The sequence below is a fragment of the Acomys russatus genome, chromosome 26, assembly GCF_903995435.1.
Source record: "Acomys russatus chromosome 26, mAcoRus1.1, whole genome shotgun sequence".
Lineage (NCBI taxonomy): Eukaryota > Metazoa > Chordata > Mammalia > Rodentia > Muridae > Acomys > Acomys russatus.
The window spans coordinates 46688487-46706695 of NC_067162.1; the positions used below are offsets into that span (position 1 = coordinate 46688487).

The 18209-nt window shown below is 57.4% G+C and overlaps 1 protein-coding gene across 1 annotated transcript; it reads left to right on the forward strand.

The window, feature by feature from the left end:
• The first annotated feature begins 1943 nt into the window (after positions 1–1943).
• On the forward strand, positions 1944–14863 carry Znf469 (zinc finger protein 469). Its single transcript, XM_051168773.1, has 2 exons — positions 1944–2023; positions 3334–14863. Exon 2 carries the CDS (start codon positions 3461–3463, stop codon positions 14801–14803), a length of 11343 nt encoding a protein of 3780 aa, XP_051024730.1. The 5' UTR covers positions 1944–2023; positions 3334–3460; the 3' UTR covers positions 14804–14863.
• Positions 14864–18209: the final 3346 nt, after the last annotated feature.

An 18209-nucleotide genomic window follows, 5' to 3' on the forward strand; every position in this document is an offset into this window, starting at 1 on the left:
CCCCCGGGCAGCTCAGCTCTGAGAGAAAAGCCATGCCCCGCCCCTCCAGGGATGCTGGGGCCAGCTGGGGATCTGGGGTTTGGATCTCTCCTCTAGTTCAAAAGGGGTCCTGGCCTGCTGAAACCCACACCAATGCAACAGCACGGAGAGGCTTTTCCAAGAGCTCAGGCAGGGAGAGCCCTGTTCTTGCTGCCTTGTGGTCCTTATATCTGGACAGGGAGCCAGGGGCTGGTGCCCTAGGGTGCTGATGCAGGAATGTGGGTACAAAGACCAGGACAGGGCAGATGGGAGTACTTGCCACAGGCTGAACAAGGGACCAGCCAGGATGGAAAGGGTGAGAGAATCCAAGTGCTGAGCCAGAGACCCCAGGCGTTGCTGGGTGCCAGAGAGACAAGGCCACATGCTGCCTGCTTTTATATCACTGCTTGACAATGTTCCCAACTGAGTCACCTTGGCCAAGTCACGGGCCTCTCTCAGCCTTTGTTTCCAACATCTATAGCTGTTTGTTGCCTGTCTTTCCTGTAACCTGGAAGCCACAAATCAATCACACCTCATGCCTGCCTGGTACAGCATCTGGTCCAGATGGAGACTGGTGGATGGTGGATGCATGCATGGGTGGGTGGGTTGACGGTCCATGGTGGATGCATAGATGATGGATGGGTGGTAGATGGACGGGCGGGTGGGTGAATGATAAGTAGGGGGTGTAGATTTGTAGGTGGGTGATAGGTGGGTGGATGGGTGGTAGGTGATGGATGTTGGGTGGGTGAATGGAGTTCTCTGTGCCTCCTCGCCAGCCTCCACCTCTTCCAGCCTCTGCTGCCCATCTCAGAAAAAGACTTTGGCCAAGCTGTCTAGAGCCTAAGGCTGTGAGATGCATTTGTCCCTCCTGGGCATGTACCACAGAGCAGCTGTCCGCTCAGCAACAACAGTCTGAAACAGGTCCTTAGGGTCTGGTCAACCCTAGGATCAGGAGTGTAAGTGTGGCCAGTGTCCCACAAGGTTGCAACCCAATGTTCTTGGTGACAGTCTCATCAGAGGCTCACCTGGGGCCCCACTACCGAGGCGATTCCTCACGTGTCAGACCTCAACTCCTTGCCGTGTTTTCTCTCCAGACACTCTCTCTGTCAATTCCTCAAGTGTGCAGTCAGAGAGCTGGGCTACGGCCTGCACAGGGAAGCCCAGTACCCTCACTGCGACAGGACCTGTCCCTTAGCCAGCTGCTGTGTTCAGGCAGCGGGGATGAGGTCAAAAGATAGTTAACTACTACATTTTTTTTTTTTTTTTTTTACGTTTATGCCTTTAGCTTGTTTGTTTGGGGAGGAACACATGCCACAGTACACATGTGAAGGTGAGAGGAAAAATTTTGTAGGAGTTCACTCCTTCCACCCTGTGCGTTCCAGGGATCACACTTGGGTCACCAGGTGTGGTGGCAAGTGCCCTTACTTGCAGCCGTCTTGGCAGCCCCTGTCTGTATTTACAAATGTATATCTCTCCAAATTGGTAGTCCCGCAAGCCACCTCCATTCAGGTCACCTTCGTCATGTGCAGCGGCTGCCCTGCATCCCTGAAAGCTCTGGACCTGGGGGGGCCATGAGGGGTACTGATAAGTAAACTAATATGAGATTGTGAGTGCTGTGGGGTAAGTGGGCACCAAGGCTCACGTGCAGTGACAGCGAGTAAGGGGCAAAGCGCCACTTGGAGACTTGCTCAGGAGCTGCGCACACTGGCTGACAGCTAGCTGAAACCACGGCACTGGGCAGGCTGGGATGCTCAGTAGCTGGAGTGCAGCTGCAGCAGAGTAGTTTGCACCACCCACTGCCGTTTACTCTCCCTGTTTCAAGACACATCAGAGAGAAGCAATACGCTCCCTTGGGGCTCCCAGCTTATGCAGGACCACGTAAGAGTCCTCTGGAGAAAACAGAACGCCTCAAATTCTAACACACTGTCCTCTCTCTTTGCAGCCAAGAAGGTTCCGTCCTCCAGGCGATTGTTCAGAAACCCAGTGAGGGGCCCCAGATCCCCAGGTATGTGATGCTTATGGCTAGAGTGGGTATGGCCAGCCACCGCTGACTGGAGGCGGTACGTGTCCCCAGCACACCCGCTCCTGTCTCCTGCTCAGACAATAACTGCGGGTGCTAACTGGATCCCCCAAGAGTCTTCTCCTGAGCCAGGCTGCCTGGAGCTAACAGGCAGTTTGACACTATAGCTCTGAGCAGGGTAGAAGGTGGCATCACCTGAGGGACCCTGGAACCTAGCAGACCTTCAGCTCTGACAGCTCCTGGGGAGCCACCTGTGGAGCTCAGTTCTTCCCTAGAATGCCTTCTTGAAGCTAAGAGGTTCACTAGGAGCCCCAGCTCCTCCTCAGCCCTCTACAAGGGCTCCTATTCTTAGGTGACAGTGTCACCCATCAGGTAGGGACTTCCTGACAGACCCTGGATGCTTATGTCCCCGCATCTGCCACCTAACCGCTGGGAGTTTCTGGACCCAGTGTGATATGGCTAAGTTCTACAAAAGATTAGGAGGTGCCCTTTCACTAGCAGTGAGGCCTTAGGAAAATTACCTAAGCCCCTCACCCATCATCAGAGGTGACAGAGCAGTTTTGACTGACTGAGTCGCTGTGAGGACTCAGTACAGGGTGCAGTACAGTGCTGGTATCACCATCATCAGCCCGTTACATAACTGGTCAACAAACAAGCCCTTCCCAAGGCCCCAGTTGTCCATGCCACTGAGGACCAGAGAAGGGGAGGAGAGCCTCCTCCAGGTAGGTAGGCTGGAAAGGAGCCTAGATGTGGCAGAGTATGAAGTCCTGTGCTGTGACCTCGTCATCTCCTCCATCCAACCCCCCCCCCCCCCCCCCCCCCCCCCCCACAACCAAGAAAGAGTACCAGGCACTCTGGGCTTCTGTGGTTGCTACCCAGCATGAGGGGTATGCTGCCCACTGCTGGTGGACAGTAGAATTGCATCTACCCTGCAGCTCTGGGACAGGCCTGCCCTAAATTAGTGGGGGCCTTTCATTCCCAGCAGGTAGCTGTTGGGACTCCTCTGCAAAAGCAAGTTGTCTTCTCTGATATTCAGACCCCTCTCCCTTTCTCATTCTGTCCCTCCACTTTTCTCTATACCACCCGAGTATTCCTGACTCTGTTTCTCAGAGATCCTGCTGCCCAAGCCAGTCAGCCTCTTTTCTGAGATGGGGTCTTCTGTTACAGCCACCACAAGTGACTGCTGCTTCTGGCCTCCACAGGAGGCTACAAAGTCCAGCATGGGACCCCTGCCCCTCCCCACAGCAGATCCAGCCACCACGAACCTGTAACCTGTTTGTTACCTCTTCTTGCAGGCGCCACACAAAACCATGAGGATAGGCTTCCGTGAGCCCCGACAAGGGGTGAGGATGGCCACCCAGCCCATTACCGGGGCCCCTCCTCCTACCACTGCATCCTCCTAGCACCCAGAACAGCGGGGCCATGCCAGGAGAGCGGCCCCCGACTTTGCCCAGAGACTTACAGCCCTGCCAAGTTGCCAGGAGCCTAGGGTGCCCCTCTCAGCACCCCCTCAAGGACCATGGTTCTGCCAGCAGGACCACCCAGGGCATGAGAGATGATGGCAACAAAGCCCAAGGTTCCCCTGAGGCCCAGCTGAGTCAGGCCAAAGAGGTGGAGCAAGAGGACCTGCTACTGAGGAGGCAGGCCCCAGCAGCACGGAGCTGTGCACAAGCATACTCATGGCTGCCCAGCCGGATGGAGAACATTCACCCACAGCTGCACAGCCTAAGCACTTCAAGGATCAGGTGCGTCCTGGATGAACCACCTAAGGACCTGCAGCCTGAAGGTCCCCAGGTGTCAGAGACCAAGGCCTCCCGGGGCCAAAAGACCAGAGCCCGCCGCAGGCCCAGTATCCCAAGGGCTGAAGCCCTGCCCTCCCCAGAAGAGAATGGCTCCCAAAGGTGCTTTCAGGAGGCCCCTTCCAGCTTTACCTCCACCAACTGTACCTCACCAAGTGCCACCCCTGGGCCTTTGCCCCGGCGGGCCCCCCAGAGCAGTGGCACCAGCCCCCATAGGCCTGCTTCTGGCACTAACCTCCAGGCCATTGGGACCAACCCCTGGCCTCCTGCTGCTGAAAACAGCTTCCCAGGTGCTAATTTTGGGGTCCCCTCTGCAGAGCCCAAGCCCTTCCCTGAAGGCAGCAGGCCTAGCAGCCCTCAGGGGGTCTCTGTCCCCTACCCTTTCTCTGTGGAAACAGCCCGTGCAGCTGGGACAGTGTTGTTCACCTTCCAGCAGCCCCTGGTAGCATGGTCTGAGGAGGCCCTGGGTACAAACCCTGCCTATCCATCCCTGCCCTGCAACCCAGGCCAATCCAGGGGTACCAGCACTCCCAGTGATATTAGAGGTGCCCTCTCCCCACCCGGTGCTGCTCACTTGGTCCCAAGCCCCTTCCATGATAGTTTGCACAGAAACCTGACCAAAGGCCTTCCTGAAGGTTCCCCTCCCACTCATGATGGACTGGGGAGCCCCAGGGCCCCCCCAAATCCTCCACCTCAGAGGCACTTTCCAGGGCAGGGGTATGGAACTAATGGGGTTGGCACCAGCCCAGCGCCTCTGGACACAGAGATGCCCACCACCCCTGGGCCACCACCCACACATCTGCCCCAGCTGTGGGATTCCACGTCAGTCCCTTACCCAACATCTACCCTGGGCCCTGCAGCTGCTGCCAGGACTTCCTTCTTCGAAGGCCAACAGCTCTGCCTCTCCCAGAGTCCTCCCTTGCCCTGGTCCCCGGTGCTTGCGACCCCTGGGCCAAATTCCCACCAAATGGGGGCACTGAACCGCCTGACATTCCCCAGAGGGTCTTCTGAGTGGCAGGGGGACAGCCAGGGAGCCCTAGGTGCTTTGAACACAATCCCCAGGCCTGGGGAGACACTGTCAGCTCTCAGGAGCAGCCCGGTTCAGCCAAGCAGTTCCCCAAGGCTGCTAGCCTATGGTGGGATGAAGGACCCTGGGACCCAGCCTCTGTTTTTTGGGGGAACCCAACCCCAGGTGTCTCCCCAGGGGGCCCTCAGCCTGCCCCCACCCAGGGTGGTGGGAGCCTCTCCCAGTGAGTCTCCTCTTCCCTCACCTGCAACCAACACAGCCAGCAGCAGCACCTGTTCGTCCCTGTCACCACCATCCAGTAGCCCAGCCAATCCCAGCTCTGAGGATAGCCAGCAACCTGCACCCCTCAGGCCCTCAGCCTACTTCCTGCCCCCCACCCAATCCCAGGAGACCAGCAGCCCCTTCCCTTCTCCAGAGCCCACACACGCCCTCGCCACATGCTATCAGTCAGAGTCTGCCAAAGCCTTCCCTGTCCCCACAGAGGGGCCAAGAGCGGAGGATGCCTTCAAGGGCCTGGAGGGAGCCCCACTCCCCCACAAGAGCCCCTCATTGGGCAGAGACAGATTACAGGGCTTTCCTCCAGAGCCACCACCATACTCTGCCCAGCACTTCTCCCTGAGCAGTGCCAGCCTGGACCAGCTAGATGTACTGCTGACCTGCAGACAGTGTGACCGCAACTACAGCAGCCTCGCAGCCTTCCTGGAACACAGGCCACTCTGCAGCCTGCTGCTAGCCAAGACCAAGGATGGCTCCCTGCAGCCTTCAGGGCTGCCCACACCCGCTACCACCTCAAAGGCGTCCACCGATGCACACCTAGCCTTGCCTGAACAAAGCCAGGCTACCCCTTTCCTACTAACCAGAGATGACCAGGGGGACAGCAAAGATGACTCCCTGAGAACAAGCTTCCTGCCTGGTCTGGCTGTTACTCCCTTCCCACTCCCCAGCTCAGACCTTGACATGGAAGATGATGTCAAGCTGGACAGGCTGATCACTGAAGCACTCAACGGTATGGAGTACCACTCAGACAACCCTGAGATAGACAGCAGCTTCATTGATGTCTTTGCTGATGAGGAGCCTTCAGGCTCCAAGGGACCCAGTTCTGGGCACCCCCTCAATGCCCAAGTGGGACCAACTCCCAAGAATGGTACCGACCCCCATCTCCCATCCAAAGCTGCTATGCCAGAACCCCACACTCTCCGCGCTGGAGACAGGGCCTGCCCAGCCCGAAACAGGCCCAAAACCCGCTCCCTGGGCCTGGCATCTGCAGAAGCTGATGCAACCACCCTCGTCAGGCCTCAGAGGAGAGGAAAGCAATTCAAGTTGTTCCGGAAAGAGCCAGGTGTGGGCAAGGTCACTGACAATCCCACCAGAGCCGTCTGCCTAAGGCCAAGAAAAAAGAGCCACTGTGCTGAGCGACCCAGGCTCCAGGGTCAGAGAAGTCGGGCTCGCAAAGGCCATGCGCACGCAGACCACGGCATCCCCAGCATCCCCAGAGCCACCTCTAAGGAGACCAGGAGCTCCAAGTACCTGCAACTGCCTGCTGGGAAGGACCCCAGGAAAAGGAGGGGGCGGGGCGGCTCCTGGAGCAAGGAGCTCATCCACAAGATAGTACAGCAGAAAAACGGGTGCCACAGGCGGCAGGCACCACGTAGCCAGGTCTCCCATGGCCCACTGCTGCCTGCCAGACCACCCACCACCCAGGAGGGCAGGCTCGAGGGTCACAGCTGTGCCTCTGAATCCGAGGAGGAGGAGGAGGAGGAGGAGGAGGAGGGTGGCGAGCAGCAGCAGGATTTGGGGGCGCCTGCCCGAGGCTGTTCCCGCCACAGCCGCCAACGGTGGCGCCAGGGCAAGAAGAGGAAGAAAGAAGATTTGCCCCAGAACCCAAGAAAGGTCATGAGGCAGGAGGGTGGTGAGAACAAGGGTTCTCCTACTCCAAGAAGGATGCACAGCCTATTGCAGAACTTGGATGTTAGCGAAGACCCAGACCCTGTGGAGAGAGGCCCTGAGCATGCCGATCACCCCACAGAAGCCCCGAAACACCCTCTAACCCAGGAGGAAAAGCGTGCAGTTCCAGGCTTCCCCCAGGAGGCCAAGGAGCCTAAAGTTGCTGCAGAGTTACACCCCGATACCACAGAGCTCGGAGAGAGGTCCAGTTCCCCAGCCAGTTGTGGTGGAAAGAGCCCCAGACCCAACGTTCCAGTGCCAGCACAGGTCGGCAGCCCTAAGTCATCAGTGAGCCACCCTGAAACACTACCGGGGAAGAGCGTGCCAGAGCCAGATGCCGGCTGTCTGCAGGGTGCATCTGGATGCGTGAGATCCCCCGGGATGCATACTAGTGAGAACTCCTCCGCTTGCCAGCCTGGAGGGGGCCTGGTACCCATCGATAAGATGGCAGATGCTTTCTACACCGAATCCAGCATCCCAGCTTTCAAGAACTCTAGCCCTGGCTATGACTCTGACCACTGTGACAGGCGCTCTGTAGGGTGTTCAGCTGCCAAAAGGGGACCCCTGCCTAACAATGACACCCTCTGTGAATTGCTCCTTGGACCCAAGGACCTAGCCAACTGCTTCCCTGAAGACATGTACGCCAAGCCCTTACCTGTGGACACACAGCCTGCCCGCAGCTGCTACCTTAGCCAGGACAGTATGGAGACCCTTGAGTCTGCACCACCAAAGAATCCACCCTACCCAGCTGAAACAGACCCAGGCAAGGTACATTCGCCACTGACCCTGGAGTCCATGTCTCTGTTCGCAGGGCTGCCTGAGGATGGATTCGACCCACCACTCTACGACAGTTTGTCTGCAGACAGGGTCACCCATGTGCCGCTGGTGTGTACTGACCCTCTCCCCAAGAAACCTCTGGCAGATCCTCTCTATCCCCCATTCTTGCTGCTGGAGGAAGTTTCTCCGGTGCTGCCTGGCCCCCTCCCTAGCCTCTCCAAGGGAAAAGCACTCAGCAAGAAGTGTCCCTTTGAACAGATGGTGCTTCCCAGCCCCGCCCCTGCGCCTGAAAAGGGAAGCGAATGCAGTGTTATCCTTATGAGCAATCTGTGCGGGGATGAACTGGAGATCAAAAGATTGGTAACTGAACTAGAAAGCCAACTGCAAGGGAAAGGGGGTGCACAGGGGCCCTTGGGAGAGCCCGAGGTATCTGCACCTGAAGGCAAGATGGACCCAAGCCCAAAGCAGGCCTCCCTGCTGCCCACACCTCAGCCCACCTCACTCCAGAGGGAGCCAGCAGCCAACTTTACAGGTCTTGAGGGATCAAGTTCACGGCGGGAAGAGGCCCTGAGGAACCCCCAGAAACAGTGGTCCTACCCAGCCTCCTGCCACACAGAAAAAGCAGCACCTCCCCCAGACACCCAGGAAGACCTGGGTTCTGGGGCTCCGCTCAGCCCTGCAGGCTTCACACTCAGTTTTCAGGAGGCCATCACCTCCAACACAGACAGTCAGGTCCCCCTAAGTGACCATCTGCCTGCCTCCAACAAGCAACGGGCATCCATGCTCCATGCTGAGAGCTTGGCCAAGAACGGCCCAGACCATGAGCTTTTGTTTTCTAAAAGTAATGACGCCTCTGGGACGCAGGAGAATGCCCCACTGCTGCTCACTGGTAAACATACAAGAGGACGTTCTCCAGAACCCTGCAAGGCCCAGGGGCCCTGCCCAAGTTCTGCTGCACCAGGATTCAACAGCCCCAATCCCCAGCTGGCCCTAGAACCCAACTTGATGTTTACAGATGATGAGGACGTCACCTCGCCTCCAAGCGCCAGTCTCAGCCATGACTCTAAGGGACACTTTGAAGACCCAGCAGGGAGTCCCACAGGAGCTGTGCTTACCAACCCTATTGCAAAGGCTCCTGGCTTTAAGGGTGAGTCTGCATCTGCAGGGGCCTCTCCACTGTGTACGCTCCAAAGTGGCAGGGCTTGGGTTCATCCCATGCCAGAGCCTCCCTGGGTGCCCAGTGTCCCCCTGGGACAGAGGCTCCAGGAACCAGCCTGCTGCCCCTTCCCTCTGCTCCAGGGCCTGGAACCTAGAGGCAAGAGTGAAAACCTTCGGCCTGCTAACCCCGCTGCAACAGAAGGGGCCAGTGGGAAGGAGGGCTCCTCGGGAGCTGTAAAAATGCCAGCTCTTCCTGCAGGCATCCGAAAGCAGCTGAGACCCAAGGCAAGAAGACATCTGGGTTCACCAGGTCAACCTAAAAAGACCAAAGGCCAGAATCAAGCCAACAGGCTTCGGACTAATAGCTGGGGGAGCCTGGGGGACCCAGGCACACTCACCAAGGTCAGTGCCTGTTTGGAAGCTAGGCCGGCCAGGAGCAGAGGTCCATGTCAGGGGAACAGAGCAGCCCAGGGGCTTAGGAAACAAGCGCTGCCCTCCACAAGCCCCTCCCATCCTGATGGCACATCTTTGGTTTGCATCCTGACAGCATTCCCTCCCCAGATGGGACCTGCAGAGAGAAGCCCAGAGGAGGCAGCCAGCCCACAGCTGTTTAGCCAGGAGAATCCAGCTCCCCGCAACAGGAACCTGGCCATTTCCCCAGCCACACATACTCCACTTGAGTGTGAACTTGAGCAGGAAGACCCTGGTGGCAGAGCCAAGCCTACTGGGCCACTAGCACCTTCCTCTCACAGAGACCTACCCAGCCCCTACCATCAGCCAGTCTGTCCTGTCTTGGTGCCTCTGGGAACGGCCAGTCATAGCCAAGCCACCAAAGATGCTGGGCCCCCACCAACCCCTACATCATTGATGACAAGCAGCTGTGGCTCTGAAGAGACTTTATCCCACTACTCTCTGCTGGGGACTAGCAGTCCCAGAGGCCCTCCCTTGGGCCTACTTGGCTCCATCAGTTCTTCAGCCTCTGTAATGCTTAAGAAGGACAGCCCCAAAGGCATCACAGTAAGAACATTAGATGATTCTGGAAAAGAGGAGCTGAGGACATCTCCTGCCCATGCCACTGCTCCTCCCCCAGGGGTTCCCAGCTCCCCAAAAATGACTATCAAAGCTGCTCCTCTGACCAGCACTCCCCCCAAAGATGACCTAGATTCAGGTGAGACACTTGACGTGTCAGACCTGCACTGCATGGGAGTCCCGTCCCTCAACAGCTCAGAAAGGATGTACTCCTCAGACCCTTCTTTAGGGCCCCAGGGCAGAACACCCTGCTCTAGCCACAGGGAAGAAGACCACAGCACTGGAGCTGTGCCCATAGAACTTGCCACACTGGGGACTACAGGACCAGATTCCCAAATCCACCAAGAAGATGAGGCAGGAGCCGGCAGCGAGCAACAGGACAACCCAGGAACACCTGGGACAAGACACTGCGATGTGACAAAGGTACCCAGAGCCGGTGCCCAAGGTGTGCCCATGGGCCTCCACTTGGCTCTAGCAACTTCTGTGAGGTGCACATCCAGTGATTTCAGGCCTGACGCTCCTCAATGCCATATCAGTATCTCTCATCGCCCTCCCCAAAGGGGCCCCTTCAGTCCCCAAGACCATAAACGGAGGAGGCCTCGTGGCTTGAAAAGAAAGCCCGAGGCCACAGAGAAGACCCCAGCTGGGCTACCCATGACCTGCGAGCTCTGCTCAGCCTCCTTCCGCTCCAGAGCAGGCCTAAGCCGGCACAAAGCCAGGAAGCACCGGCCACAGAGGGAGCCTGGATCCCTGCTGGGCCCCATGATCCTGCCAGCTTGCCAGCCTCCAGATCCCATGACCCAAGCATGCCAGACTCCTGGGAAGAAGAGCCACAAAGTGTCTTGGAAAGAAAGACTAAATGACTCAGCCCTGGGCCCCGGCCACTCTTCTGGACCACCTCCCCTCCAGGCCTCGACAACACCTAGAGACACCATGGGTTCTGATCCTGAGCTATTGAAAAGGACCAGTGAGAAATCTGAGGGAGCTGGGACACCAGGCACTCCCCTCAACCAGCAACCACCTGCCCCATGCCTGATTGAGCAAGGAAAGAGTGCAAAGGTTCCAGCCTCAAAGCCCAGGAGACCAGACCAGCTCCAGCCCAAACAGGCAGAGATGAGGGACCAGAGGCAAGGTGGAGAGCCTGCTAATTCCCCCAGCCGCCCAGAGAGGAAATCAAACGGGAAAGGGGGGGTGAGAGTGAGGAGGAAGAAACATAGTTCTGGAGACACTACTCACGTGACTTCAGACAAGCAGCGCTCAGATCCATCATCCGCAGATGGCCATCATCTCATCCCTCCAAGCCTCTCACCTGAGAGAGGATGCGGGGCAGCTGACAGGTCACCACCTCCTCCCCTGACAGTAGCACCCAGAGCACTGGAGGTGGCTGATGACATGAGCCCAGGGGCCCTGTGTACAGAGGAGTTGCCAGCACAGAAGGTCCCCCAAGAGTGGCGAGACTGTCAACAGATGATACAGCAGGAACATCCAGTGGAGCGGAAGGCAGCCTGGACACAGTGGCTATGGGGACCAGGAGAGACCGGGGCACTGGACATTGGTGGAGAACCATCACGGGCTGTGGAGAGCCATCCTGTGGGGGACAACAGAGGAGCCACAGGCAGCTCAGATGGAGGTACTGGGAAAGGGACATCTGACTTACCTGACAGCACACACAGTCCTGAAGTGGACAGCACCATCAGCAGCTCCCCTCAGGGTCCTACCAGTGACCCGGAAGCCCAGAGCGGAGTCCAGGGGTCCAAGGGCACCTCTCCCGAAACCCCCAGCCCAGGTCAAAGGGAACCTCCAGACTTGTTTGACGATGAGGTATCCTTCTCTCAGCTTTTCCCCCTGGACGGCCGCCTCACTCAGAAGAACCTACGAGTCTATGGGAAGCGCTGTAAAAGACCAAAGAGTCCACCACCAAAGGAGCCCGGCCCCGAGGTGGTAAATAGCGCCTTGCTGTGCTCCACACGCCTGCCCACAGACCTCAGCGACTCGGGCTCTCTCTGCCTGTCCCGCGAGGAAGAAGACCTGTGGGATGACGAGCCCGAGTCCCTCCTCCTAGACGGGCTCCTGAGCAGTAAGCCACCTGGCCTTGAACCCTGGACCCCCAGCCTCAGCCTGTGGGCCCTGGAACCCAACAGGGAGGTCAGCTCCATGGAGGAGGAGCCCTCCTGCCTCACCACCGAAAACCAAGATGAGTGGTCAGAGGCCATCCCTCAGCTGCACATGGTCCCAGAAGCCTGGCGAGACCTGGCGCTGTGTAGCCCTGCCTGTGAAACAGCCTCTTCCCTTGGAGACAGGAGCCCAGAGCCCCCCAACCTGGAAAGAGAAGATGATGACAGGCTCCCCGGGAATGACAGCCCACCCTCACTTTACATGAAAGACTTTGAGGTTCTCAGCAGCCAGCTGGAAATACAAGACCTGTGCTTTCTGGGACCCTGTGATGACCTCGCCGACCTCCCCAGCCCAGGGGTCCTAGACTTCCCAGCCATGGCAAATTCACAGAGGCCTCCAAACAAAAGAATGGCCAAGCGAGCCAAAGGCAGAGCCCTGCCAGCAAAGGGCAGGAAGGCTTCCTACAAGTGCAAGGCATGCTTCCAGCGTTTCCACAGCCTGGGCGAACTGGATCTTCACAAGCTGGCACACAGCCCCTCACCGCCCCCAACATGCTACATGTGTGTGGAGCGCAGATTCAGCTCCCGGGAGCTTCTGCGGGAGCACCTGTGGGAGAAACACGTGCAGGGCAAAGCTGGGCCATGGGCCTGCGGCATGTGCCTGAAGGAGGTGGCCGATGTCTGGATGTACAACCAGCACCTTCGAGAGCACGCAGCGCGCTTCGCCCGAAACGGACAGGCGAGGCGAGCCTTGGGCGGGGAAGGCACTCTCACACACTTCCTGAACAGCATTGTGGAGCAAGCAGCCAAACCCCAGAAGACCAAGCGCTCAACTGGGGAGGTTTTGGAACAGGAAGGAGAAGCTGGGAAGAAAATCCCAGGGAGAAGGGTAAAGCACAAGATGCTAACCTCAGCAACCCCCAGCCAAGATGGTGCCTCGGTGTCACTCAGTGAGTCAACAGAAGGAGGCAGCCAGTCCAGTCTGACCAGCAGCCCTGCTACCTCCTCTGGCTCCGCCAAGACACCCCCCACTCCATCCCCAGACCTTTGGTCCCACAGTGAGTCGCTGCCCCAAGCTGTCCCTGTACACGAGGACTGCAAGGACCCCTCCCGTGACTGCCACCACTGTGGAAAGCAGTTCCCCAAGCCCTTCAAGCTGCAGCGACACCTGGCGGTGCACAGCCCACAGCGTGTCTACCTGTGTCCCCGGTGCCCGCAGGTCTACCCTGAACACTGGGAGCTGAGGGCGCACCTGGGCCTGACCCACGGGGTGACAGAGGAGAGGGAGCTACCACACGTGCCTCTCTATGCCTGTGAGCTCTGCGCCAACGTCATGCATGTCATCAGGAGGTCCTTTGTCTGCAGCTCCTGCAACTACACCTTTGCCAAGAAGGAACAATTTCACAGACACATGGACAAGCACCTGAGGAGCGGCCAGCAGCCCTTCACACTCCGAAGTGTTAGGCGGCCCGGGGTTCCTAGGAGAAAGACCCAGGTCCCTCAGGATGCCAGTGAGAGGCACAGGGTGGTGGTGCCCTCCAGCCCCCATGAGCTCAGCACTGACAGAATCCTACCCACAAGAAGCATGACTCCAAGTGAGGGGGAGGGCTCCCTTCCTGCGGTGCCTCTGCTCTGTTCAGAGACAGCTCCTAGCCTCACCCCGAAGCAGCCCAGTTCTCAAGAGAGGCCTGTGGACCAGGAAGACCACTCACCCAGAGGGGACAACCCACCGTTGAATGGCCAGGACCTCCCACCTCCATCTCTGTCTCCTTTCTCAGTTGCCTCAGCTGAAGGTACAGGTGGCTGCAAGCTGGAGAGAGCCGTGGAGAAACCAGAACATGAGGCTTCCTCACACAGTCTTGAGCCATGCAAGTGGCAGACTGTGGTGGGGAAAAAGAGGGCCCTTCGCCTCTTCTCAGGAAAACAAAAGAACACAGACACCCAAAGCAAGTGTGCCCCTGGATATCCCCCGGGAGACCCCTCCCCGCTCCTGAAGGAGAGGCTAGTGACCACATACCACATAGTGCCTGAGGGGAGAATAGAGGGTCCCTCCCAGAAGGGCAGTGCCACCAAATCAGGAGCCTGCTCCAGTACTCCCAAGCACAGATCAGCAGCAGCCCCCGGCAAAGCACCAAAACTCCCAACACCACCCAGGAAACCTATAGGGATGGCGAGCCCGGTGTCTGGAGAGCTGGCCTTGAGTCCTGAGGACAAGGTAAAAACTGGCACTTCTAAAGCTAAACTGAGGCCCAGCTCTCAGAACACTGGGGGGCTACAGCCTGGTACTCAGACAGGGGGTGGCAGCCAGCCCCAGCCAACCAGTGGGCAGCTCCAAAGCGAGATGGCCTCCACCCCGACTGAGCCCAGCTCTGGTAGCTGGGGGAGCTCCACCCCTGACCAGCCCCCACCTCCAGCCCACACCAAGGGCAGCACCAGGGAGCCCGGAGAAGCTGATCATCAGGTGGGCCAGGTACATTCAGGTCCCAGGGAGAAAAGAGAAAACAATGAAAAAAAGAAGAAGCCCCAGGCCCTTGGACTGGCTAGACATGGAAATACAGGGAATACCGGGAGAGGTCCTTCAGTCCCTGACAAGTCATCCAGGGCTCCCCGAAAGCAAGCAACTCCCAGCCGAGTTCCCCCTGTCAAGTCCAGACCCAGTGGCCAGCTGGGCAGGACGAGGCCACAGCCATCAACACAGCGGAAAGGGGACTTGGGCCACACTCCAGAAAAGGGCTCCTTCTCCCAGGCGAGACCCCTGTGCAGGCCCTACAAAAGAGTCAGAGCTGCCCACGGGGTTCAACCCAGGGAGCCCCGAGACCACCGGACTGCAGAAGCCCAGAGTGACCTCCTTAGCCAGCTGTTTGGGCAGAAACTGACCAGCTTCAAAATCCCTCTGAAGAAAGACAATTCCCAGTGACCTACAGGAGAGGACCAAGGGAATGCAGCTGGTGGCCTCTCTCCAGGCCTCCAGCGTCAGGAACAGCTTGGTTTGAGACCATGTGTTTGTTCTCTGCTCCTGACTTCCATTGGAGAGCGGAGCGTGTGCTGGGGGACCAGGGCTTTCTGCTGGAAGGATGGGATTGAGGGGAGGACCAGCCGCGTGCATCTGCTTCCTTGGTACCAAGTGCGTGAAGAAAGTGGCACATGCCATCACTGCCACCATACCCTGTTGGCCAGGTGCCTCAATACTATAAGACTCGCGTTTTGAAGGTTTGCACAGGGCATTCAGACAGACAGTGGCCTTGCTGCCATTGCTAAGATTCCAAAGTGACCTTAGAAATCACATGGGAGAGGACCGCGCTCTCTACTTGGGCCATTTTTGAGCCACCTGGTCTTTGAGAGCATGGCAGGACCATCCCCCCCACCCCCCCAACCACAGAGTCACGATGGCCTCCAACTGCACTGCTAGTGTTTCCAGCACCTGGCCCCTATGGGGATCCAGAGAACACCGCTCCTTGGGCAGTGCCTCACCCCACGGCCCCTCACTAGTGCCTTCCTCCCTGCCCCATGGGGCTCCGACTCTAGGTCCCAGAAAGCCTGATCCAAAGGTTCTGGTGCTATTCCCATGATGTAATGTGAATCCAGGCTCCCTGGTCTTATTTAAACCATGGGATGACTAGGGTGGGGAGACCTAGCCAGAGAGGCTGCAACCCAGGACTTGAGAGAGCCTCGCCTGTCTCCCCAGTTAAGCTCCAGCCCCAGGGTCCCAGCAGTGAAGGGACCCTCAAGGCTGGGGCTGTGGGTATGGTATGTGCACTGGCACGAGAGCCTGCCAACTGCACACCTGCCGACATAGCGTTGTGTATCAAGTGGGCGGAGGGAGAGGCTCCCTGTTTCTCCTAGGAGTCTCAGAGATTCCTGGCTTATTTTGTTGTGTGGTTTTTAGCTTGGGTGCAATGTGAGTGTCAAAAGGTTCTATTTTGACATTTTAAACAAGACCAAATCAGGCCCAAACTGCCTCCGTAGAAGGTGCTGGGGTCTTTCAGAATGCCTCTTTCAAATGGCTAAAGACGTGGGCAGGGGGCCCCTGAGGTCGTACTGTAAAAGTCACAGCTAACTCGTCTTTTCAAATATATTCCCACTATTTTCGCAGAAACCTCTTGGCCGTGTGGTGTCTGTCCTTGTTCCTGCTTCTCCCTGGAGCCCAGGTGTGGCCCAAGAAGCATGTGTTTTGATGGGCATCTCCCAGGGCCACTGTGTGCTATGACTCAAGCCAAAGTTGTGGGGACACTCAGGATCCAATATGGATTGAAGAGAGACGGGAATCCTCTATCTAAAATGCATTTAGGAAGCCAGGACAGTGGGTGAGGTGGCACGAACAGGACCAGGGAAGGGTTTGGCCATACAGGGCCCTCACTAGTAGTGTTTGGGCCAGGATGCTCAGGGGAGTGGCTGTCTGGGCTGGGCCTTAGAAAAGGTTTGACAGGCTCCAGGTCGAGACCCAGTGAACCATCCTGTCTTACTCTTCCTCTCAGCAGGATTCTGGTAGTGCCTTGGTTAGCAGCAGCCTTATCACTTCGGACTAGGGTCGAGTTATTGGTCATGTCACAGACTGATGGAACTGTGCCTTAAGAGATGACTCTGAGGGCGATTTCTTGGAGCTGTCTAGGCCATGTTCAGAGCTTGCTAGGAGCACACCCAGCCCGGTCATATAAGTCTACTCCTATGTGTGCGAGTGTGCGCGCGCGTGTGCGGCATAGCCCTAGCCTGACCACCAGGTGGCAGCATACGCCCAAACAGGGAGCCTGACATGCCACCTAGGCACAGATGCATCCCTTGGGCACCACGGAGCTAGGCCTCTCCAAACACAGATGCATCCAACGGTCGGGCACCGGTGTCTACACCAACAGACACACACTGCACACATGGCCCACACATCGGTGTTCACACATGTGCAGGCAATCTCTGAAAGTACACCTTCTCAGCCCGCAGGACACATTCCCACTGCCCACACGGCAAACAACCCTGATGCGTGTGATTTGGGATGTTTATCTGGCAGTCAGCCATGAGTAGGTTTCCTGAAGAACACACTGAGAGCCAGGAGACAGTGAGCCACCCAGAAGGGTGACCGCTGAAGAGTCCAGGCCCTGAGAAACATTGGGACCACTCTCACACAAACCTTTCCCTCGTCCTTAGGGAGAGCCACTTCAACCCCAAGGCTCCGAGGTCTCTCCTGGCTGCCATGTCCCCTCAGGGGCTGCCACCAGGGAAGAAATAAGCAGACTATAGCTTCCCACAGCATCTGCCACAAGCCTGCCTAGGGAGGAGGGAAGGAGAAATGACTGTGCCTAGGGTCAAATGGAGGGCGGGGGACAAACTTGGGAATGTCACCTGGGGACTGGGAAGCAAGAGCTTCAAGAGAGCCACTGGCTGCAGGACTATCACATTTGGCACTTCTATGGGCTGAGCCTGTCACCAAGCCCGTCGTCTCTGGAGAACTGAGGCTGGAGGCTCAGGGAAACGTCTGTTGCTATGTCCGGCATGCCTCCAGGGATGGAGCTGACTGGGGTGGTGAGGACATGAAGAAATGGCAGACACATACAGACACACAGGAAGAGCTGGCCTTAGGTGGTCTGGGGTCTCTGATGGAGGAAGCACGGCGTGTTTATTATATATAATTGAGCAGGGTTATTGCATACAGCTGTACAAGAGGGCAGGGCTTGTGGGGTACAGCTGGGTGTAGGAGGCAGGCTCAGCTGGTCTAGTAGAGGCAGTCTCTGTAGTGGAGCGGGGCTCGGGCCGTAAACACCCAGGGGGAGAAAGCTACGGTGGGCATTCTCCACGCACGTTGTCAACACCCACACATGGACCAGGAAGAGAAGGCTCTGCCGTTTCCCTCTGATTCTGAGACTTAGCCTTGCTTATGTGGGCAACGCACATTCCCTCGGCACCTCTCACACTCAGACCGCCCTCTCTGCTCCCCACAGGCTGCTTCCCTGGCTTGTTGCAGCACATTGCAGAATCTGTGTTCCTGGGCCTAGGGATGTGTAGCCAGTGTGGGAAGAGTTGAGAGAGCAGAATCGGCCAGGCAAGATGGCTCCGTGGGTAAAGGTCCTTAGTGTGCAAGCCTGCTGACCTGTGTTCAATCCCCAGAACCTACATAAAGATGGAAGGCGAGAGCTGACTCCGTGTCCTCTGACCTCCACACACATGCACTCTCACACACAACAATAATTTAAAAAAAAAGAAGACAGACTCCACAAAGATACCTTTAGGATAATAGAAGCTGCCTGAGTATGGGTGGGTGTTGGCTCAATTTTCTTTTTCTTTTTTTTTTTTTTAAGATTTATTTATTTATTATTATTTATACAGTGTTCTGCCAG

Excerpts from the sequence above, each read along its gene's own strand:
- Znf469 (XM_051168773.1), top strand. The coding sequence starts at position 3,461 with ATGCCAGGAGAGCGGCCCCCGACTTTGCCCAGAGACTTACAGCCCTGC.